Raw genomic sequence first — 22655 nt, forward strand, 5'->3', positions numbered from 1 at the left:
CCTTCCCCTTAGGCAGCGGAGGTTGGATGGTGGCGTCCTGAGCACAGAGGTCGGGGGAGGACACCAAAGATGCGGATGATGTAGAAGAGGAGTTGGGGCGGCGTGCAAGGGGCAGGGTCCCATCGGCAAGGCTTGGGGATGGCTGCAGGGCAGCACCAGCGGCCTAACGGCGACTCTCGGCCTGCGTAGAGGTTGGGGAAGAGCAAGGTCCTAGTAGGATGAGTCCCTCAGTGCGCCGGCGGTGGAGAAGGTGTCGGGGTGGCGGGGTAGACAGGCGCTAGTGCTAGGTGGCGGCAACATGGTAGGAGAGGTCAGCGTGAGGATCTTGGTGAAGATGACTTAAGCAGAGGAAGTTGAGGTGGAGGAACCGATGCCCCTGGTGGTAGCCATGCCGAAGCTTGTCCTGTGTCGGCGACGGCCTAGGCAAAAGTGGAGGCAAATCTTGGCAGCAACCACGGAGGAACAGATGGGCATTGGGAGCATCCGTGAGGATTGGTTCGCAAGCGCGAGTTGGCAGCGTGCTCAGGTGATGCTGGCCGGACCAGAGTTTCATAAAGAAAAATCCACCGAAGCCTTCCGTAATTTTTTAAGTACAGATATAGAAATAAAAACCACGTACTCGTACACTGATATTCTATCGGAATAGGAATAGGATGTCGTACCAAAAATTTTGTGCAGAAGTAGAGAAGAGATGTTTATAACACTACAGTTTACTCAGTTCCGTAAAGAACACAAATTATCATTACTCTGTTTCAGCCGAGAACGTAGGGCGTTCAGAACTTCAAATATAAACCCCACATCGATAACTACCCTTACCCTCCCGTACCCTACTCGATCTCCCCTCCCCGTCTCCTCGCGAGTTCGATCGCCCACCGCCTGAGCCGATCCATCTCGCGCGATCCCGCGAGCTGCGTCGCCGTAGCCGCCTCCTCCTCCTCCATCATCATGGACTTGCTAGTGTCGCTCGTCGACCTCCTCTTCCCCCCCAGCCACCCTCCGGCCATGTACTCCATAACCGCCGCGCCGGCGACGGTGTCCCACCTCGTCAGGATCGACGGCTACTCCCGCACCAAGAACCTCCGCAGGGGAAGGTTCATCGAGGCCATGAACTTCACCGTCGGCGGCCACCGCTGGTTCATCCGGTTCTACCCCAACGGCCACGGCCCCCGCGATGTCGGCGTCGTCTCCGTCTACGTCGGCATCGCGGGCGCCTACCGCCGCGGCGGCGGCGACGCCAAGCCGGTCATCGCCGACGCCAGGTTCAGCCTCGTGGACCGCGACGGGAGGCCGGCGCCGCCGTCGTTCGTCCAGGGCATGCCCGCCGTCGACTTCTCCGGGAACGACTTCGGGATGAACATCAAGAGGGCGGAGCTCGAGACGTCGGGGTTTCTCAAGGACGACGGCTTCCTCGTCCGCTGCGAACTCGGATTCGTCAACAGCGCCGGCGACGGCGACGGCCGCAGAGGGGTTCAGATCAAGGAGGGGATCAAGGTGCCACCGCCCAACCTGCACCGCCACCTCGCCGATCTCCTCTGGAAGAACCAATCCAGCGGCGACGTCTTCATCGAGGTCCAGGGGAAGACGTTCACGGCGCACCGGTGGATGCTCGCGGCGAGATCGCCGGTCATGGCGGCCGAGCTCTCGTCATCCGACTCCGACGACGCGGCCTACACCGACGCCGACGCCACCAAGAACACAATGATGACGCTGCGCGTCGACGACGACATGGACGCCGAGACGTTCAGGGCGCTGCTCCACTTCATCTACACCGACGCGCTGCCGCCGCCGCCCCAGCCCCGCGCCCGCGACACGAAGGAGAAGGAGGACGAGGCGGCGGCGGCCGAGGCGGCGAGGCGGCTGCACGCGGCGGCGGCGAGGTACGGGATGGAGAGGCTGCAGCTGATGTGCGAGGACGCGCTGTGCAGGAGCCTGAGCGTCCTCACGGTGGCGTCGACGCTGGTGTTCGCGGAGAAGCACGGATGCCGCGTGCTCAAGGCGGCGTGCCTGGACTTCCTCTCGTGCAAGAGGAAGCTGAGGCAGGTGACGAGGCTGGACGATGACTTCCGTCTGCTCACCACCACTTGCCCTTCCGTTATCAAGGAGCTCTTCGCGCAGGTCTTGAAGTAGACAAGACACATAACATAATATAACATAATATGAGATTTGCTCCGGTTAATAAAAAATATCTCGAGATATCGATACCTCACCTCACGGTATAAAATTATTTCTGATTGTTGGATCTAGCTACGTATAATGTGCATTGTTAGATTCAACGATCGGAAATGATTTGGTATAATGAGATACCGGTATCTCAATATATATTTTTTTTTGAACCGGAGTAAATCTCAAATAATATAGGTTTCCATTGGTATCTTGGAATTAAATATATGCTGGAGGTATGATTTATAAGTTATTAATACTAGAAACTGTTGGTAGTTTTCGTATTCGTTACATATGCTGGAGGTATGATTTATAAGTTATTAATACTAGAAACTGTTGGTAGTTTTCGTATTCGTTTATTATAACGTGGAGAGTATAATGACAAAAAAGTTTCTCTCAATTGTGGTTCGCAAAACTATGTTTTCCTGTTTTTGTGAGTCTAGCTTGATTGTTCAAATGGGCTCTTGGCTCTGTGCTATGTTCAGATATGCATTTTTTAAGTTAGGATGAGGGGTGAACACATAAACTTTCAGGTATACACACTGCCAACACTTACTAACAAATATTACTAACATTTCTATATAGAAATACTACTTTCGTCCCAAAATATAACAATTTTTTGTTGGATGGAATATATTTCTATCCATATTCATAGTGTTAGGATATGTCTCATCCACCCAAAAAATACTATATTTTAGAATGGAGGGAGTACATATGCTTAAATTTTAGAACATAAGAGTAAAAACCAAAATATGTGCTTCGATATAACATTTTGCATCAATTTTTGGAGCATTTAAAAATTTTATTCCAAAATGGTGAAACCTACTTTGGTCAGCTACCGCTCCCATCAGTTGGCTTCCACTCACCACTGTTATCTCTTCCCAGAAAAAATTATGGGCAGTTTGGTTTGAGGCCTAAATTAGGCTTGCCAATTTTTTGGCAACCTCAACAATAATTGTGTATGTTTGGATTGAAACCAAATTTTAGCATACCTATATAACATAGGCCATTTCAATAGCCAAATTAGTTTAATTTGGCTTCAATCTAAACACATGTTGGCGTTACCAAAAATTAGCATGCCAAATTTTGGTAAGGCCAACATTGGTCACAAACCAAACTTATAGTACAAACCAAATATGTAGCGAAAATACATATGATTCAGAGTAGAAGTAAAACTTTTACTTATGGTTAAATATGGGAGTAAAAGTTACACTCATGATGATATGGATAAATATATCATACGCCTCTTTTTAAATGCTATATTAGTTTTTAGGTTTCTATTATATATTATACGTGGTTGCACTACCTCTATTACCTCGATCTTCTCTTCCAGTGACTAGCATGTACGTACGCCAGTCTCTTTCCTTTTCAGATCAACTCGGTCAGCTGTTTCTTTGAGCCTATTCAGATGGAGATGTAATCACTATTGTTGGATTAGGTTTCTTCGATGATTGTAGCCCCTACGTCTCAAAATTACTTATACTAAACACACATTGTTATATTTTAACTATTAATTTTATGAACTATGTAATATCAATTAGATTCACCATAAAAAAAATACTTTCATAATAACCTACATGTTGTCAAACTACATGAATTTCTAAAAATTAATTATCAAACATAAACATGTTCCACTTATGATAAATACTTTAAAAAAATAGTTCTGATCTGATTTTTTTTAATGACAGCCGACCATTGCAAGCTTATTTTTTTATATAATATATAATATTGTGCTTCAAGGAGAAATGATGCAGAATCCTATATGTTCATCCCCACTAAGAATTAGTTAATGTTATTTCTCTCTTTTCTCACTAAGCCACATCACCCCAATTATTTATAGTTTTTGGGTGATAGATCTTTGGTTCAAATCATCTCTTTTTTCTTCTCTCATAAAACATGCAATATCAATTATTTTTGGACTTAAAATTCATAAGTATCAATTTGTTTTAGTTTTAATAATCATATTGTATTTGATTTATACATATTATGCAACTTAATTTCCCGCAGCAATGTGATGAGATATTAATTAAGGAAAACCGACTGAAAATCATAGCTACAAGGACTCACAACCAACTATCCTAAACTGCCCGGCCAAGCCATACATGGAAGCATGATAACCAAGCTCAACGCGAAAAACTATACAAGCTTGAAGGGCATTGCTAGTCAAAACTCCATTGGCCATCTATCTCTTCACCTGTTCTAATATGACTTATTTCTTCATTTTTTGTTCTTCAACTGAAGGGCTATAAAAAAAACCCATATCAAAGATCTTTACAACCCATGAATCTTTACACTGCGGTCTATGGTGGAGAGACACTACAATGGCTATGGCCTTCCTCAACAAGTCACTTTCATCAAGAACTAGCCAAATTATGTCACAAGTAGTGTCTGACTCCTTTATAGTAGCTGCTTGATGTAGCACGTTGAGCCTAACAGACCACAACCCACCCTAGATGTCCGCCCCAGCACAAGTCCATGACACCACATGTTGTTAGTGAGTCCAAGGACCATATTAGACCACAAGACAAACTTTGGGGACAAGTTTATACATAATGAAATGCTAAGGATCATATTATCTCAAAGCGAATTTCAGGGACGTTATTCTCCCTTCATATTAGATGCAATATTAGAATTAGTAGGAGTATTGTCCAGGCTCCTATGGTTCTTTGTGCAGAATAGTCCAATAGTTATTGGTAACGATAATTACTAGATGACGTCCGCGCTTTGCTGCGAGATATATGTAGATACTGGAGAAATGATGAAATGATTTGGATTGAAATATTATGAAAATGATTTGAGAATGATGATTTAGCATGCGTATGTTTACTTTTAGAATGAAATAAATATGGGAGTGTTTACGTTTCAGGTGACTAAAATTTTCGAAAATTTCAGTCACTTTTCTCATCACTCCTCTCTCTTTATTAGATAGAAGGTTAAATCTATTTTCTTCACGTTAATAATACTTGTTGTTTTGGATAAGACTATTATCAAACTTTAAAAACTTTGTCTTAAAGTATTTTCATAAAATAATATATTATTTTTTTGGCTGGATAAAATAATATATTATTGATATATTGTAAGGCGAGAGAGTATGCCAAGTTTTTTTTTTAAAAAGACAAATTTTGCTATAGGACATCGCGACTTCGTGGTTTTAGCTGTGAGACACCGCACGAAGTCACTTTTGGGGAAGACACTATCAAAATATGGTTATTTGCTAATGGACACCGCAGACAATAAAATATTAATTTCTGGTTCAATAGGAGAGATAAACAGTGTAAAAGGTCAAAAATGCCCTTGGGCCTACTTGTCATATTGTACCCACACAACTAACTCCCTCTCACACTTTGGCCATAGCACCACCTCCGGTCACCGCAAGCGACCACCCCGGACCTCCCTCCTTGCCTTCCTCCTACCCCCCATTTAGCGCTGCTCTTCCTCCCCACCCTCCCACTGCTGGCGTCGTTCTCTCTTTCCACCTCCGCTCGAAGGCAACTCTGGGCCGGTGCTGCTCGAAGGCGGTGACTCTTGGTGACGGAGCGAATGAGCAAGAAGACGACGCCACACGCAGCTGCTTCGTCGTCGGGGTCATCGCCATTGAGGACGTCGCCCTGAGCACATCCTTTACCAAGGCCACCGGATCGGAAGAGGTGACGAGGAGGAGGAAAACATGAATGAAGCCGCCAAATCTGAGCGGTGGAGGAGGCCTTCTTGACCGCCGCCAAAGAGCTCGATTGCTCGACCGCGGCTGCAACTCCCGCTCCGCGCTGCCGCCGGGTAGGTGGACAACCTGCCCCCACCGCCCCACGCCTGGCAAGATCCGGTGGCTACCGCCGATCTCGTGGCCATGGGAGGGGATAAGACGTCGTCGCTGTTGCTGCTTGAGGTTGCCCCGCCCGACCGTAGCTCTGCTCGACGCTTGCCGGAGACGAGCTCGATGACTCCGCGTCGGGGCCGTTCTGCCCAACGCCGAGCTCGTCGCTCGTGGCCGTGTGTGGGGAGAGGATGTCGTAGCCGGTGGAGGTAGAGGAGGCAAGGAGGGAGGTTCGGGGTGGTCGCCGGTAGCAACTAGAGGTGGTGCTATGGCCAGAGTGTGAGAGAAAGTTAGTTGTGGGGGAAGAATATGACAAGTGGGCCCAGGGGCATTTTTTTTTTACCTTTTTACACTATTTATCTCTCCCATTGAACCAGAAATTAATATTTTTATTGTATGCGGTGTCCATTAGCAAATAACAATATTTTGAGAGCGTCTTCCCCCAAAAATAACTTCTTACGGTGTATGTACTGTAGCAAAAATTTGCCAAAAAAAAATACCGAACCACGTGAAATAAATTTAAACTTAAAGAGTCGCAAAATTACATGTAAAAATTATTCAAAATCAGACAAAAATAAAGTAAAACCATATTAAAAAAAAGCAAAATCTCATATTCCATAGTGTTGCAATTTTAGTCCGAAAAATGTGTAATTTTGAAGTCACTAAAATGTCACAGATCTTCATGCGTTTGAAATATAGCAATACCCATTAAATATTATAAAGTTACAATTTTAAATAAATAAAACATTTTTGTTAAATAAAATCACGTATAAGTTTTTACCGAAATCACATCGTGTAGGAGCCGCAATCTGATACGGAAACCGAACACATCATCCGTCTCGGAGAGACCTCGCCAAGTCGGCAAGTCGCCACGAAACGCATCCAACCATCGCACGCCAGCTTGGCGGGCTCGCCACCACGTCCGTCCGAGTCGAACGCACACTCGAAAAGAAAAATAAAAACGAAACGAAACGAAACGAGCCAAGCCTCCAACAAGGCAAAAGCCGCGACGCGACGCGAGCGCGACGAGAGACAGACACCACGCGCACCTCCTCCGATCTGCTCGCTCCCCATCCCCACCACCTCTCCGACCGCCGCTCGCCGCGCCACCGCGCCCACCCTCCATGGCGGCCGATCCCTCCGCGGCCGCGGCGGCCGCCCCGGACCCGGACGGCCCCGACGCCGTCCGCCTCACCTGGAACGCCTGGCCGCGCTCCAAGGTGGAGGCGAGCCGCTGCGTCGTGCCGCTCGCCGCCGCGATCTCCCCGGTCCGCTCGCCCGAGTCGCTCGCCTCGCCGCCGCTCCCTTACCCGCCGCTCCGCTGCAAGCCCCCCTGCTCGGCCCTCCTCAACCCCTTCGCCCGCGTCGACTTCGCTGCCAAGATCTGGATCTGCCCGCTCTGCTTCTCCCGCAACCACTTCCCGCCCCACTACGCCGCCATCTCCGAGTCCAACGTCCCCGCCGAGCTCTTCCCGCAGTGCTCCACCGTCGAGTACCTCCTCGCCGGCGCCGCCCCGGCCGCCGGCGTGCCCCTCCACCAGGGCGGCCCGCCCGCGCCGCCGCCCCCGGTATTCCTCTTCGTGATCGACACCTGCGTCATCGAGGAGGAGCTCGAGTACGTCAAGATGTCCATGCGGAAGGCCGTCGCGCTCCTGCCGGAGCACGCGCTCGTCGGCCTCGTCACGTTCGGGACGCAGGTGCATCTGCACGAGCTCGGGTTCTCCGATCTCAGCAAGATCTACGTCTTCCGGGGCACCAAGGAGATCTCCAAGGAGCAGATTTTGGATCAGCTTGGGTTGGCGGGTGCGGGGCGTCCGGGTTTCCCCAAGATGCCTCAGCAGCCAGGGGGGCCTCAGATCAACGGGATGCATCCCCCGGCAACGGCCGGGGTGACTAGGTTCTTGCTCCCGGTGTCAGACTGCGAATGCACGCTCAGCACGGTGAGAAATTGTGTTCATGGCCATTTGATTTCGGGGTTTTCAGTACAAGGAAGCATAAGTTTTTGTTCTTTTGCAGCTGCTGGACGAGTTGCAGCCTGACCAGTGGCCGGTGGAGACCGGGAACCGTGCGATCCGGTGCACGGGTGTTGCGTTGAGTGTGGCGGCTGGCTTGCTCGGGGCTTGTATGCCTGGGACTGGCGCAAGGATCATTGCGCTTCTTGGTGGTCCATGCACCGAGGGTCCTGGAATGGTAAAGATCCCACTTTGTTGTGCACCTATGCATTTTGACTTGATTTTGCGATAATGTTGTGGATAGTTCTTAAAGTACTTGATGTTAGGTAGCTAAAAATTAGAAATTTTTGTGTGATAATATCCTGGTTGGGAGTTATGACTAAGGCTTATGAAGTATCCAAAGCATGTTTCATTTGTATACTTTAGGCACAGTTCTATTGAATGTTTTTCCTCCTTTCTTCAAAATGCATAATACTATATCAGTTAATTTGATATCTCATTATACGTTCAATCAGTTTCTTGATTAAAGCATATACAACTTAAACATTATCACTATGCAAGTTTTACTTTTACCTGCTTATCAATGTTGAGATGGATAATGTTGGTGATGCTCCCCCCTGAATTAACCCGAGCACGATGCAAATAAACTCTAAAAATGAAAGTGCATAGTTCAGATTGTGCTATTTGTTAGAAAGTAATTCGTTACCCCTAGAACATCAATTGCACCTTTCAGAATTGCAGAACTCCAAAAACTTCTGTTTGTTATTCTTTGTCCCCCTCTAATATTTTCTCCATGCTTCTGTTCATTTTTCATGATGCTTTGAAGTCCCAATTTAATACTTTACTGGGCAATGCAGATTGTGTCGAAAGATTTGTCAGAGCCAGTTAGATCACATAAGGATCTTGATAAGGATGCAGCTCCTCACTTCCAGAAAGCTGTCAAATTTTACGATGGCCTTGCCAAACAATTGGTCAGTCAAGGCCATGTCTTAGATGTTTTTGCATCTGCTCTTGATCAGGTATGTATAGTATTCTCTTTAGCCAGCAGCTTGTGGTCATACTTAAATTAAAGCTTCTATGCTCAGCAGAGTTTGCATGTTGCTGGAATCTCACAACTGTACATTGTTTGTATCCAGACTGTTGTTTTGGAGCTATGCTCACAACATATGTTCCGAATACTATTGCCTGTCCTTTCAAGATACTGTAGAATGAATATTCAAATATTTTAATTCTGGGAATATCCAAGCTACATTTGTTAAAGAGGTGGAAACCCTAGTGAAACCACCATGCTTTATATAACAGCATAACCAGACATATTTTTTGGCTTTTCCTTTTCTGATATGAGCTTTCGTTTCATTGGAGCAAAACTAAAATTCAATTCATACAAATATATGTATTGTTGTCAACTGTAGAACTTGATACAACATAGTCCATGAAAATATTTATTGATAGTTCATTTTGTGAGGATCAAGTTGTCTGCATACCAATCCAGTGATCATGAAAGTAGATTAATATTTGATAAACGGGCATGACTATTTTTTGTTTCACTTCTAGTGAAATTGTTAGTGCCAATTGAGTCGTAATGACTCTGCTTGCTAGTTCACAGTTATCACTTGATACATTGCATACTTCAATTCTCAATCATTAGGCATTTCATAACTGCTGATTGTGATACACATGACCTGAACTCATTTTCTGTTTTTTCTACAAAAAATGGTTGGAACACCTACAGGTTGGCCTTGCCGAGATGAAGGTCGCTATTGAGAGAACAGGTGGCCTTGTTGTCTTATCTGAAAGCTTTGGGCATTCAGTATTTAAGGATTCTTTTAAACGTATTTTTGAGGGAGGGGAACAGTCTCTCGACCTTTCATTCAAGTAAGTTTGATGCTTATTCCCCCTGTTGGGCTGCATTGTGGTATTGAGCTTTCTGCTTCATGAAGCATAAATGCTGAATTATGACTACAATAGGTTTTCCCTATCATTATCTTGATAAGAATTGCTCTGTTTATAAACTGGTACTGGGGTATGGAGGTGGTGCCAACATTTTAATTCTTCGTACAATAAATATATCAGTAGACGAAAATTCCCTGAATATTTGATCTTTCTGTTGACCAATTGTGCGAACAAAAGATATATTTTGTACTGTAACAGCTTGGTTTGATGTGCATGGCTTACTGTTGTATATGTTTCATATACTTTGTTTCATCAGTGACTGATCCTTTGTCTTGTTCATTTTGTTAAAGTGGCACGCTTGAAATAAACTGTTCGAAGGACATTAAGGTTCAAGGTATTATTGGACCATGCACATCTTTGGAAAAGGTAGGGGTATCTGTTCCATCTAGTCAATGCTCTAAGATATTTCAAATTGGAAAGGCCTATTTTGAGACTTGGTTTAATACATCATGGCATTTGTAGAAAGGAGCTCTATGTGCCGACACAGTTGTTGGTCAAGGAAATACAACAGCATGGAAAATGTGTGGTCTTGACAGGAATACTTCATTAACAGTATTTTTTGATGTCTCACCGAGTGAGCGGTCAAGCCAACCAGGACATCAGAATCCCGATCTGTATATACAATTTGTAACAAGGTACCTTTCATTTTTATTCTGTTGCCTCCAGTGTAAGAATGGCTTGATGTTATAATTGTGCTTTTGTTTTCTCTGTAGTTACCAACACCCAGAAGGTCAAATGAGGATTAGAGTTACTACCATATGCAGAAAATGGGTGGATGGATCTACCAACACAGAGGTTGGCCTTGAAAATCTGTTCTTTAGTTCCTATACTATGTTGTTGAATACTGCTAAACTATATCTCAACAATCCTAATTGTATTATTTCTCATGTCTGTGCGTAACAACCCATGTATTTTATAGCCAGCAAGGACAATTACGCTCTGCTGGCTAGACAGTGAACAGCATATCTGAAAATTTTGGTTAAATGTTAACAATGCTTTGGAAAATATTTTTAAGCTTTTACACTGTTTGTCGTATAGCTGCAAAAAAAGGTGTTTCTTGGCTTGAACAATCTGGATTCCAAAACATGCTGTGTCGTACTGTTTAATTTATTTAATGATAGGGCAAGTAAGGGCAAATATGTTGCGGTTTTGACTTTAACTGACATCTATTTGACTGTAGGAATTAGTCGAGGGTTTTGACCAGGAAACTGCAGCTGTTGTGTTGGCGAGATACATCTCGTTGAAAATGGAAATGGAGGTAACTTTCTTCATGCTTCATGACTCCAGTAATTATATGTTTGGTTCCATGTATGATTTTATCTGACATCATCAAAACCTGAATGCCTGATATTATGTCAAACTAGATGCATGTGTGTTGTATAGCAAATCTGATATTATGTCTTGCTGTGATACTTACATCCACCCACTGTCAGTGTTGGCCAAACGGTCCATTTCACATTAAATGAGCTTTGAATGGTTGATCAAAGTTAGCATGTAGTTGGATTCCTGGATTTTGTTTAATTTGGTTTTATACAATATTTATGTTCATGATATTTCATAATGTAATAGTTACCATCTAACTGCTATACCTCCGTTTCAGGTTATAAGACTTTCTAGCATTGCCCACATTCATATATATGTTAATGAATCTAGACATTTATGTGTGCCTAGATTCATTAACATCTATATGAATGTGAGCAATGCTAGAAAGTCTTATAACCTGAAACGGAGGAAGTATATTTTTTTTATCTTGTTGTCAAAACTCTATTTTCATCCAGCAATTCCCCCCCTAGGGTTTGCTGTGCCACGTAATTTGGACAAAGAATTGGCTATATATAGGAGTTTGTGTAATGTGCCAAAGCATTCTTTCTTTTCACTTAGTTGCTTTCCTGCTTTTTTTAGTAAATTCATGATGTCATCTCAGTCACTTCCATACAACAATGCCACTCTTATCTACCTTCCTATTTGAGCATCTGAATTATACCACACATTTCTATGTGAATTTTTATATCTTTGAACTGAAAATGTAACAGAGACATTGCCTTCATTTGTAAGGTGTATTACTAATTGACATATTTATCTACTTGATTCAATTAACATTTTTTTAAACCTTGTGTGCATATCATGATGTTGCTTAGGCCTTCCAAGTTAAAAAAGGAAAACATAAAATTTATAAGTTCAATCTGTTGTCCCTTTTGTGTTGCTAATGAAACTATGTAGATGGATCGTTAACGTTTTTTGTTGACCATCCTTGTAGGAAGAGTTCGATGCAACACGGTGGCTTGATAGATCCCTCATACGGCTTTGTTCAAGATTTGGGGATTATCGGAAGGATGATCCATCTTCATTTAGCTTGCATTCAAATTTCTCTTTGTTTCCTCAGTTTATGTTTAATCTACGGCGTTCACAATTTGTTCAGGTGATGTGTTGCACTTTTTTTTTTTGGTTATCTTTAGGAAATCCTTGCCTTATTAATACTAGCATTTTCCTTGTCACAGGTTTTCAATAACAGTCCAGATGAGACAGCTTATTTCCGGATGTTACTCAACCGTGAGAGTATCACTAACTCAGTTGCCATGATTCAACCATCATTAATTTCATTCTCTTTTGATTTGCCTCCATCTCCTGTATTCCTCGATGTGGCATCAATAGCAGCAGATCGTATACTGCTACTTGATGCATACTTCAGTGTTGTCATCTTCCATGGTATGACAATTGCTCAGTGGAGAAACATGGGTTACCAGAATCAACCTGAGCATCAGGTGAGCATCCTTTCTGCATTTCTACCCATAAGAACTTATTCCTCCTGTGATTGACTTAAGGGTGTATTGGTTATATAGCCGTCTCAATTGTACTGTAGTTATCACTTCAGAAGAAACATTGGTCAGACTTCCTAGGCTTTGGTAGCAGCATATTCTAGTTCTAGAAACTGGTTAACTACATGTTTGTTGGTTTCACCAGTTGCTCTAATGACAGTGTATGCTCTAGTTATCACTCAGTATCACCAGTCCCTTATTATAGAAGAGGTTACAGCATGCGTTTTGTAGCCATTAGCTGTGTGGACCTGAAACCCTTGCCACAATCTCTTTCAGTGACGGCCCTTTATAATCCATTTGTCTAGCACAATACTACTGAAAACTTGTATATATTACATAAAAACTCAAAGTCAACTTGAGATTTGAAAATGCGAACCAGAGGACGAAAAAAGCTGCTTTCTGTGTTATTATTAATCTGAACTCTGAACTGTCCAGATTCAGTTTTTACTGCCAAAATGGTTTTCAAAACTCTTCTATGAAGACCTCGCAGAGACGTTACATATTTGATAAGTCCGCATTGTTGACCACACATGTTTAAATATATTGGATCTATGTTCTTCTATGATTGTCAATTGAACTTTTTCGTGTATATAGGTTAGCTGATGTTTTGATGCAACCTATTGACAAGCTAGAACTTCCATGTTTATGATGCTTAATATAACTCTCCGTATTTGTTTCAGCAATTTGCACAATTGTTGCAAGCTCCTCACGAGGAGGCTCAAATAATAATTAAAGGACGATTTCCTGCTCCAAGACTAGTTGTCTGTGACCAACATGGCTCACAGGTATGTTATCACAGTTGTTATTTTTCTTTCTTAATTGTTCCTACTACCATTAATGGCTTGTACTCTCCATGCAGTTAACTGGAAACAACTAAATGCTCATGGTTAAGAATGAGCCTACATACATGTCCTATCACCATCTAAAACCATGAATATTTTATAAAATTATAAAATTGCATACATACGTTCATATGCCTTAATTGTAAAATTATCTTGATAATAGCATAAATGTGTGAAGTTGTTCTCAAACTTTTATGTACTCAATTTGGATAGTCTAAGGCCAAATAAGAAGGCAACAAATGGAAGAACTATTTGTGTACAAGTTGTGGTAGATAAGCTATAAAGCATAAAGATATGCTATATCCAAAGCCTTTATGACAAATAAGTTTGTTAAAATCGCAATCCTGAATCAGAATTGGGGGTCTCTAACCAATCACAGAATCACATACATAAAAATTGTAAAATCGTAGATTCTGCCTACTAGAATCATAGAATCAGGCCTCTTGATTAGGATAGTAAATTCGTAGAATTGTATGGAAGAATCGAGTTACAACCTTGATGATAAATGCGTGGAAAATTTGAAGTATTTGATCATGTTTGCCATGTTTACCTGTTTTATTTGAGGAACTGTATAATTTGGCTCTCCTTAGAATTCCTCACACAAAAACTCAAAGAAACAGTAACTTCATTATGTGATAGCTAACATCAAATGCTCCTCCGTTCTATGCAGGCAAGGTTCTTGTTGGCAAAGCTGAACCCATCGGCTACATATAACTCAGCACATGATGTTCCTCCAGGTTCTGACATCATATTCACGGATGATGTTAGTTTCCAGGTCTTCTGTGAGCATCTTCAAAGGCTGGCCGTTCAGTCCTAAGGACATGTATGCAAAGTTGTACACCGTATCTGATAGCTATATTTACTGAGTTTGGTAGGTCTGAGTTGTGGGAGATTTCTGCTTTCCCTTTTTTTGACCTCATGTGTTCTTATTACATCGTGTCAGGTTTTCCGACATCAGACAATTTTTTCGGGAAATAATCTTGAAAGCATGTATAAGTTGTCCCCATAATATTATTTATCCATCATATATACTTCTTTATATTGACCTCACTGTCATCTTAAGGTGTATAGACAAGTAAGATTTTTGTGGTCGGATGTTGTCTCATTTTGGCTTCCAATGTGTTCTGGCGTGGTGTTCATGTTTGTTTTCCTTTGCGACACAACGTCGATCTGTGACTTCATTGTGATATTGTTAGCCATGCATCTGCCATGTATCTTACAAACAAGTTAAAAACTTTTGAAGGGGACAACAATGGTACTTTTAGAAAACAATGTTCCATATCTACGGTCTTCCGTAGTGAAAAGATGTTCAAAAGCTTCGATCTTTAACAGTTTAATTTCATTAATTCTAATAGCCTTAAAATTTTCATAAAAAGTCGATGTTGATAGATAAACTATGATGAGAAAACATCGAATCTAGTTTTAAAATATAGCCGTGGCGATAGTGAACATTGTCCTGTTGAGAATTTCATTGTTGATTTTCAGACTGATTTGGTCTAACCACTTCAAATGTATTTCTGTTCAATGCATGTAATTGTTAGGGCCTCATCATTTGCGTCATAATGTATCTGCCGCGGTTAAAATTTGAAATTAAAGTTGATTTTAGGGTATTTATGGCTAAGGATAAATGGTCTTTACAACATGGGGAAAAATATTGTTTTCTTAAGGCCTTCCAAAATTGACCATTAATATAAGATTGAAAAATTTGATCATTAATATCACACAATACTTACAGTGTCCAATAGTTTGTTGAAAATGAAGCTTGGGATTCATCGACTCAATTACAAGAAAATATATTATCAAAAACGTACCAAGCTAAGTTATGAGCTACCTTATTACCTATCTTAAACAGTGCGCTACCTTATTATACCTTGGACAATGCGAGAATTCATCTTTCTCAATTTTGAGGATAGCATTAGTCTATATAAATTGCCCTTGCAATGCCAAACGAGGAGTCATATCGACAACATACATTCACTACTTCCGTACAATCAGATTTCGCTTGGATTTGCTACATCCCAAGTTTACAGCCAAATAAAGACCAACCAACATTGGCATTAGCCGCATTACCTCTACCATCGCAGTTGAAGGGACGTATGTGGTATAAGAACACATGGCAACTAAGAAATTGGTATGCTTCATCACATAGTAAAATAGCGGCTACGCTTGATTATTCGTCCGCATGAAAAGCTACATCAATATTAAGTTTCACATATCCATGGAAATGTTCCATCCATTGTTTTTTAAGTCCTCTAGGATTGAATATTATTGATCTTTTATTTTAGTGTTATCTTTTTTTTCCTTGCATGAGGACTATACTTCCTCATTTCATTAAGAAGAAGAGGAACAAATACACGGGAGAGGTCGAAAGGATCATCTCCAAAACACAACACACAACACCACCAAACCTCAACTAAAACACATCGTGCTATCAACCTCACAAGGAGCTCCAGCAAAGCATGCGCTCCAACTAAACACCATAACTACTCTCATTTGCTATAGAACATGACCTAAGGATGCCACCATTAAAAACACAGTCATTATGGTGCTTCCAAATATCCCAAGCTTCTAGGATTATTAAGGAGTCCATCCCGTTCCGCCAAACTCTAGGTGCTCTCTTAATACTTTGTGCCACCAGTTTGCTAGGCGGGTTGCCGAAGATTGAGGCGTGACTGAGAATATTCCTAACTTAAAGAAAATCCACGTCGAAATCTACCGAGAGAAGACACAAGGAACTAAATATATGTTGAATGGTTTCACTGTGGTAGAAAGAGTACCGATTGTTAATTGCTAGCCAAGTGAAGAACTTGCTACATAAGGGGGCACAATTCTTCCAAATATGTCTCCAAGGTGAAAACTTGATGATCCAACAAAGTAAGCCTCATACGCCGACTTACTAGCGTAGGAGGCTGAACTTGTAAACTTCCATTTTGATCAGGCACACTAGGTTGAAAGAGCTAATCATCAACCGAATCCAAAATATGCAAGTATTCACAAAAGGACCTGTTTTGGTGAGTCCTCCATGGATATATGACACCCATCTCCTATCAACCACGGCTTGTGTTACAGTGCGTTGTCTCCTAATTCTTGGAGGGATCAAATTAAATAAGGTGGGAGCTAGCTCAACATTTGTTCTTCCTTGCACCCATCAATCTATCCAGAATTTAGTGCTCTCCCCATTACCAATTACAGATTCCACTGCAACACTAAACAATGAGTGCACATTATGTGGCACTTGAATAGGTAATGCTGCCCAAGGTCAAGAGGTGTCATTTTTTAACTAGAGCCATCGGATGCATAAAACCCATCCTAGCTATTTCAGATTATGTATGCCAAGACCATCATATTGAAGTTGGATGACAAACCCGTTCCCAGGAAATGAGGCAATTGCCACCATTGGCATTCTCATGTCCCTTCCAAAGAAAACCACTTCTTTTTTTTTCAAGGGTTTTAATTACCCATTTGGGAAGATCCATAGCCATCATTGAATAAATAGAGATAGTGGTTAAAACCACCCGGACCATGATGAGATGACCCGCTCGGTTCATAAGAGAGGCTTTTCAACCCGGTAGACCATCAGCGACATTGTCCACCAAAGGGAGAAGATCAACCTTGGTAAGTTTGTACACCAAGGGAGGGAGCCCGAGATAAGAACAAGGAAAATCCTTTATCCCACAAGATAGCTCCTCCACAATAATCCCCTGAATTGGAGTGACAGAGCTCTTTTAGAATGTTGGTCTTGAGGCCCGAAACATGACAAAAGAATTCCAGAGTTTGCTTGCCAAGGGAAAGATCTTCTCTTGTAGGTTTGAGAAACATCACAATATCGTCAACACATATATAAATTTGGTGAGTTGCTGTCTGAACAACGAGCGGTTGTAGGAGATTTTCCAGGGTGGCATGAACTACAAGGGAATTAAGCATGACCATGACCAAAATGAGTAGCATGAGGGACAAAAGGTCCCCTTGTCAGAGGCCTCTTTGATGAAATATAGTGTGTCCTGTCTCTCCATCGACCAACACCCTTATGGAAGAAGTGGAGAGCATCTGACAAAGCAAGTTGCACAACCTTCTTCCAAACCCCAAGCAAGAAAGCCCAACTTACTAAATCAAAGGCCTTAGATATATCCAACTTGAGGAGGATAAGGTTCTTTCTTCCTATGTAGACATTTCACCATTTGTGAATGAGTATACAAGATATTTTTTTTAACAAAAGCACTATGGTTTACCGAAATCATCCTAGGAAGCAAAGGTGCTAGGCGATTTGCCATAAGCTTTCTGATTAGCTTAACAAAACTATGTATAAGACTAATAGGCCATATTAACAGTCTAAGAAAAGTCATGTTAAGCAACTTAAACTTGAACACATGATCCTACTGAATTGCAGAGAGTGCAAGCACCACATCCTCCTTGAAAATTTCCTAACAAGTCTTGTAGAAACGACCCGTGAACCCATGCAACCGGAGGGACTTATCCAAAGACAATTTTTTTTTACTCTAGCCCACACTGGAAGGATCCTCTAAGCAAGCAAGATCAAGAGAGAAGTTATTGTGTTAAGCCATACCAAGGGGATCAAAGTATAGGGTGTAAAATATTGGAATGGACATTTTCTTCATTATTGCTATTTGGTGCATGTTCGTTTCAATTGCATAGTTTTTCATATGAAAGTTTAGGTATGATAATTTTTCTTATAAATAAGTTTGTAAATAAACCTTTACTTTCTCCCTTTTTCCCTATTTCTGCATCCTGAAAAAGGAAAAAGTATACTTTGACTCCCTCAACTATCGCCCGAGTATGATTCATGTCCTCCAACTACAAAACCGGGTATATCGACTCCTCTATCTATCAAAACCGGTGCAAACAATGTCCCTCGGTAGTTTTGGCTGACGTGGCGGTTTTGACCAAGTCTTTATCCCACGTGGCGCTTACGTGGCATTAGAATAAAAACAAAAATAAAAAATATTTGGGACCCATACGTCATTCACACACAAAAAAGTAGTGTGGGACCCACTTGTCATCCTCCCTCTCCTTCCCTTCTTCCTCCCCCTCTCTCTCCCTTATAGTTCTCGGGAGCGGCGGCGGGCAATCGGCTGTGGCGGTGGGGACGAGGCGGAGGGGAGTGGTGGCGGCGGTGGTGAACGGCGGCGATTGAGGTGGGGTCGAGGCGGAGATCGGGGAGCGGCGGTGGGAAGCGGCGGCGGCTGTGGCGGTGGGGAGTGGTGGCGGTGGGGAGCGGCGATGGTGGGGACGAGGCAGAGGGGAGCGGCGCGGCGGAGGTCGGGGAGCAGCTGTGGCTGTGGCGGTGGGGAGCGGCGGTGGGGATGAGGCGGTGTGGAGCGGCGGCGGCGGTTAGAGGAGAAGAAGGCGGAAAAGGTGGTTTGCAGGGAGGATGCGGCGGAGGAGAGCGGAGGAGGAGGAGCATGACGTCCTACGAGGAGGAGCTCGTGTTTGCGCCACCACCGGTCCACCGCTGTGCTCGTGCTTGCGCCACCGCCACCACCACCGCTCCACTCCCCTTCTCCTCGTCCCCACCGCCGCCGCTCCCCGCCACTGCGTCCCGACCGCCGCCTCCGCTGCTTCGTGCCGCCCCCGCTGCCACGCTAGCCAGCCGCTGTCCCCACCGCCTCGTCTCGACCACGGTCGCCGCTCCTTCGTGCCGCCCCCGCCGCCGCGCTAGCCAGCCGCCGTCCCTATCGCCACCGGCAACGCCGCCGCCGCCGCTCCCGACCGCTGCCACCGCTCCCCTCCGCCTCGTTCCCATCGGCCACTGCCACCGCCGCCGCTCCTGAGTGAGAGAGAGATAAGGGAGAGAGGGAGGATGACATGTGGGTCTCACATGGTTAGTGGGTCCCACTTTTTTGTGTGAATGACATATGGGTCCCACATATTTTTTTATTTTGTTTTTATTCTAATGTCACGTAAGCGCCACGTAGGAAAAGACTCAGTGAAGACTGCCACGTGGGCGCCACGTTAGTCAAAACCACCTCCAAAACCAACGAGGGACATTGTTTACACTGGTTTTGATAGCTAAAGGAGTCGATATACCCGGTTTTATAGTTGGAGGTTATGAATCATACTCGGACGATAGTTAAGGGAGTCAAAGTATAATTTTTACTCCCGAAAAATCCAAGCTGACCAACACCCCGAGCCCGCGTTATAATGGACCTCAACAGAAAGAAGCCCAAAGCCCAACTAGTCACTAGCCAGCCCGCATTTCGCCATTTCCCCGCAGCGGAAAATATCCCCCAAATCCCTAGCTAAACCCTCCCCTCTCTCCCCAATCGCCTCGCCGTGATCCGTCGCCGTCGCCGCCATGGCGCTCTCTAAGCCGCTCCTCTCCCGCCTCCTCCCTCTCCCTCTCCCTCTCCGCCCCCACCTCCGCCTCCTCTGCCTCGCTACCGCAACCCCCACCCCGGCCCCAACCCCGGCCGACGCCGACCAGGCCACCCCGACCGACGCCGCCGCCGAGCGCCGCCGCCGCAAGCGCCGCCTCCGCGTGGAGCCGCCCAGCGCACGCGGCGGTCCGGCGCCGCAGCGCGCCCCGGGGGCGCCGCGCCCGGCGTCCAACCCCAACGCGCCCAAGCTCCCCGAGCCGGCCTCCGCGCTCTCCGGCAAGCGCCTCGACCTCCACCGCCGCATCCTCGCGCTCGTCCGCGAGGACGACCTCGACGAGGCCGCGCTGCTCACCCGCCACTCCATCTACTCCAACTGCAGGCCCACGGTGTTCACCTGCAACGCCGTCCTCGCCGCGCTGCTCCGCCAGGCGCGCTACGCCGACCTCCTCTCGCTCCACCGCTTCGTCACGCAGGCCTCCGTCGCGCCCACCGTCGCCACCTACAACCTCCTCCTCCAGGCCTACTGCGACTGCCGCCGCCCCGACACCGCGCTCGAGCACTTCCGCCTCCTCCTCAAGGACGACTCCCCCGTCCTCCCCTCGCCCACCACCTACCGCATCCTCGCCCGCTCCCTCGCTGAGAATGGGAAGCTTGAACAGGCCATCGAGCTCAAAGATGGGATGCTGGAGCGTGGCCTCGTTGCCCCTGATCCCCAGGTGTACGCCCTTGTCATGGGTGGCTTTGTCAACGCCGGGGATGGCGACACAGTGGTCTCTCTGTACGAGGAGCTTGTTGAGAAGCTCGGCGGTGGGCAGATTCTTGATGGGATGGTTTATGGGAACTTAATGAAGGGGTACTTCTTGAAGGGTATGGAGAAAGAGGCCATGGATTGCTACGCGGAGGTGCTTGGGGAGGGTTCGAAGGTGAGGTTTGGGGCTGTGAGTTACAACATGGTGCTCGATGCCCTTGGGAGGAATGGGAAGTTGGACGATGCGCTCCAGCTGTTTGATAGGATGTGCGAGGAGCATGATCCACCAAGGAGGATTGCTGTGAACCTGGGGAGCTTTAATGTCATGGTGGATGCATACTGCCGGGCTGAAAGGTTCCAGGATGCGATTGAGGTGTTTGGTAAGATGGGTGAGAAGAGGTGTGCTCCGGATGCACTCTCCTACAATAATCTGATTGACTGGCTTGGGAAGAATGAACTTGTTGGGGAGGCGGAACAATTGTACAAGGAGATGGGTGAGCGTGGTGTTAACCCTGATGAGTACACTTATGTCTTGCTAATTGAGTCCTACTTTAAGGTGGATAGGGTGGATGACTCTGTTTCTTACTTCAATAAGATGTTCGTTGCTGGCTTGAGACCTAATGCCAATGCATTTAACAAAGTTATTGGTGGCTTGGTGAAGGTTGATAGGCTTGATGAGGCACAGGGGTTTTTTGATAAGATGCCAGAAAAGGAAGTCAAGCCAAATATTGGTAGCTATGAGCTGTTGTTGAGGGCGTATATTGATGCTGCGAGGTTGGATGATGCAATTAAGATGGCCAAGTGTATTCTTTTGGATGAGAGTGTTGTGTTTAGCGATGAATTAAAGGCACTTTTGGAAGGGGCACTACAGAAAGATGGGAGAGATGGGGATATGACGAAGTTGTATGAGGATGTTGAGAGGGAGAAAGCAGAGGCAGCTGCACGTGCAGCTGAAGAGAAGGCTAGAGCGGAGGCTTTAGCTAAAGAAGAAGAGGAGAGGAAGAAGGCCGAGGCAAAGGCCAAGGAGGAAGCTGCTGCCAGGGCTAGTCGAGCAGCAATTGAGGCAGTGCTTGGTCGCAAGAAGGAAGGTGAAAATGATGATTCAACTGTTAATGTTGAGGAGGCGCAGGTTGTTGAGTCCCATAGTGACACCAATGATATTACAGAAGAGAATGAAGGTGATGATCAGAAGAAATCTGGTGATGCCTTGCCATAGGTCAGACCTTTGTTTCGTTGTTCTATTCTCAGTTAATGGTTAGTTTTGTTTCAATAGTAGAATTCTATTTTAAGAGAGTATCTAGTAGATGGTTAACTTGATAATTTGAATGGAAAGTTATTCAAGTTGCTACTGATTGTATGCTGGAATCTTATGTGCCACATCGGTCATTTGGAGATAATCAGATAAATATATTTTTATCCCTATGACTGCTAGAATTTAAATTACTAGTCCTGCTTACTAGATAAATTATTGTTTTTGCACTCTTTTTTTTAGGCAAAATTTGCTACAGGACATCCGAAAAAAATGTAATTAGCTAGGGGACATCGTAAAAACGTGTATTTGCTGTAAGGCATCATAAAAAACTGGTAATTAGCTGCTGGACACCGACGGGATTATTTTATTATTTTTAGAGGGATAGGAGAGAGAAACAATCATTAAAGACCAGTTTGCCCTTGGCTCAAATTAATCCAATGTGGGCCCCACTGTGAGTATGTCCTCCTCGTGTCGCCGTCGTAGGTGAAGTGGTGAACCCCACGTCGGCGCCGTCGAGCGTGCAGCTCGCCAGCCTCCGCGAGAAGTAGGCATCGAAACGGCCGCAACCGTGCACGCTGAGCGGTACGGCGGCTGTGGTGGCGTCGACGGCGCACTCCTCGATGGCGTCGCTGGGTGATGCCCCCCGTGCCGTCCGCCCACGGCGTGCTGATCTGCCGGATGCTGTGCCAGTGGATGGTGATGTTCTCCGTTAGCAGCGAGTTCTTGACGTTGATGACGATAGTGTCCCCCTAGACGACGCTGATGGTGCGGCTCGGCGTGTGGCCG

General features: G+C 45.0%; 3 protein-coding genes across 4 annotated transcripts; all 3 read left to right on the plus strand.

Moving 5' to 3' along the window:
- The first annotated feature begins 818 nt into the window (after positions 1–818).
- LOC9270206 (BTB/POZ and MATH domain-containing protein 2-like) lies at positions 819–2560 on the plus strand. Of its 2 annotated transcripts, none has more exons than XM_066305198.1 (2): positions 819–2435; positions 2504–2560. In XM_066305198.1, exon 1 carries the CDS (start codon positions 946–948, stop codon positions 2125–2127), a length of 1182 nt encoding a protein of 393 aa, XP_066161295.1. In that variant the 5' UTR covers positions 819–945; the 3' UTR covers positions 2128–2435; positions 2504–2560. The 2 variants fall into 2 exon arrangements, with proteins under 2 accessions (XP_066161295.1, XP_066161296.1); XM_066305199.1 differs by having other exon boundaries at positions 819–2396; positions 2464–2560.
- A 4402-nt stretch (positions 2561–6962) lies between these two features.
- Positions 6963–14573, plus strand: LOC4350403 (protein transport protein SEC23 E). The gene is made up of 12 exons (XM_015761965.3): positions 6963–7911; positions 7988–8161; positions 8781–8942; positions 9656–9798; positions 10167–10242; positions 10339–10511; positions 10590–10671; positions 11057–11134; positions 12134–12295; positions 12375–12638; positions 13373–13477; positions 14205–14573. The coding sequence occupies exons 1-12, from the start codon at positions 7096–7098 to the stop codon at positions 14349–14351; spliced, it is 2382 nt and encodes a 793-aa protein (XP_015617451.1). The 5' UTR covers positions 6963–7095; the 3' UTR covers positions 14352–14573.
- A 5189-nt stretch (positions 14574–19762) lies between these two features.
- LOC4350404 (pentatricopeptide repeat-containing protein At3g49240, mitochondrial) lies at positions 19763–22039 on the plus strand. Its single transcript, XM_015759670.3, has one exon. The coding sequence runs from the start codon at positions 19848–19850 to the stop codon at positions 21831–21833; it is 1986 nt and encodes a 661-aa protein (XP_015615156.1). The 5' UTR covers positions 19763–19847; the 3' UTR covers positions 21834–22039.
- The last annotated feature ends 616 nt before the right edge of the window (positions 22040–22655 follow it).

The sequence above is a fragment of the Oryza sativa genome, chromosome 11 (genome assembly GCF_034140825.1).
Source record: "Oryza sativa Japonica Group chromosome 11, ASM3414082v1".
NCBI lineage: Eukaryota > Viridiplantae > Streptophyta > Magnoliopsida > Poales > Poaceae > Oryza > Oryza sativa.

Coding starts and splice junctions, on each gene's coding strand:
- LOC9270206 (XM_066305198.1), top strand. CDS start 946: ATGGACTTGCTAGTGTCGCTCGTCGACCTCCTCTTCCCCCCCAGCCAC.
- LOC4350403 (XM_015761965.3), top strand. CDS start 7,096: ATGGCGGCCGATCCCTCCGCGGCCGCGGCGGCCGCCCCGGACCCGGAC. Junction 10,512..10,589: donor TATATACAATTTGTAACAAG/GTACCTTTCATT, acceptor TTTTCTCTGTAG/TTACCAACACCCAGAAGGTC. Junction 12,639..13,372: donor AGAATCAACCTGAGCATCAG/GTGAGCATCCTT, acceptor TATTTGTTTCAG/CAATTTGCACAATTGTTGCA.
- LOC4350404 (XM_015759670.3), top strand. CDS start 19,848: ATGGCGCTCTCTAAGCCGCTCCTCTCCCGCCTCCTCCCTCTCCCTCTC.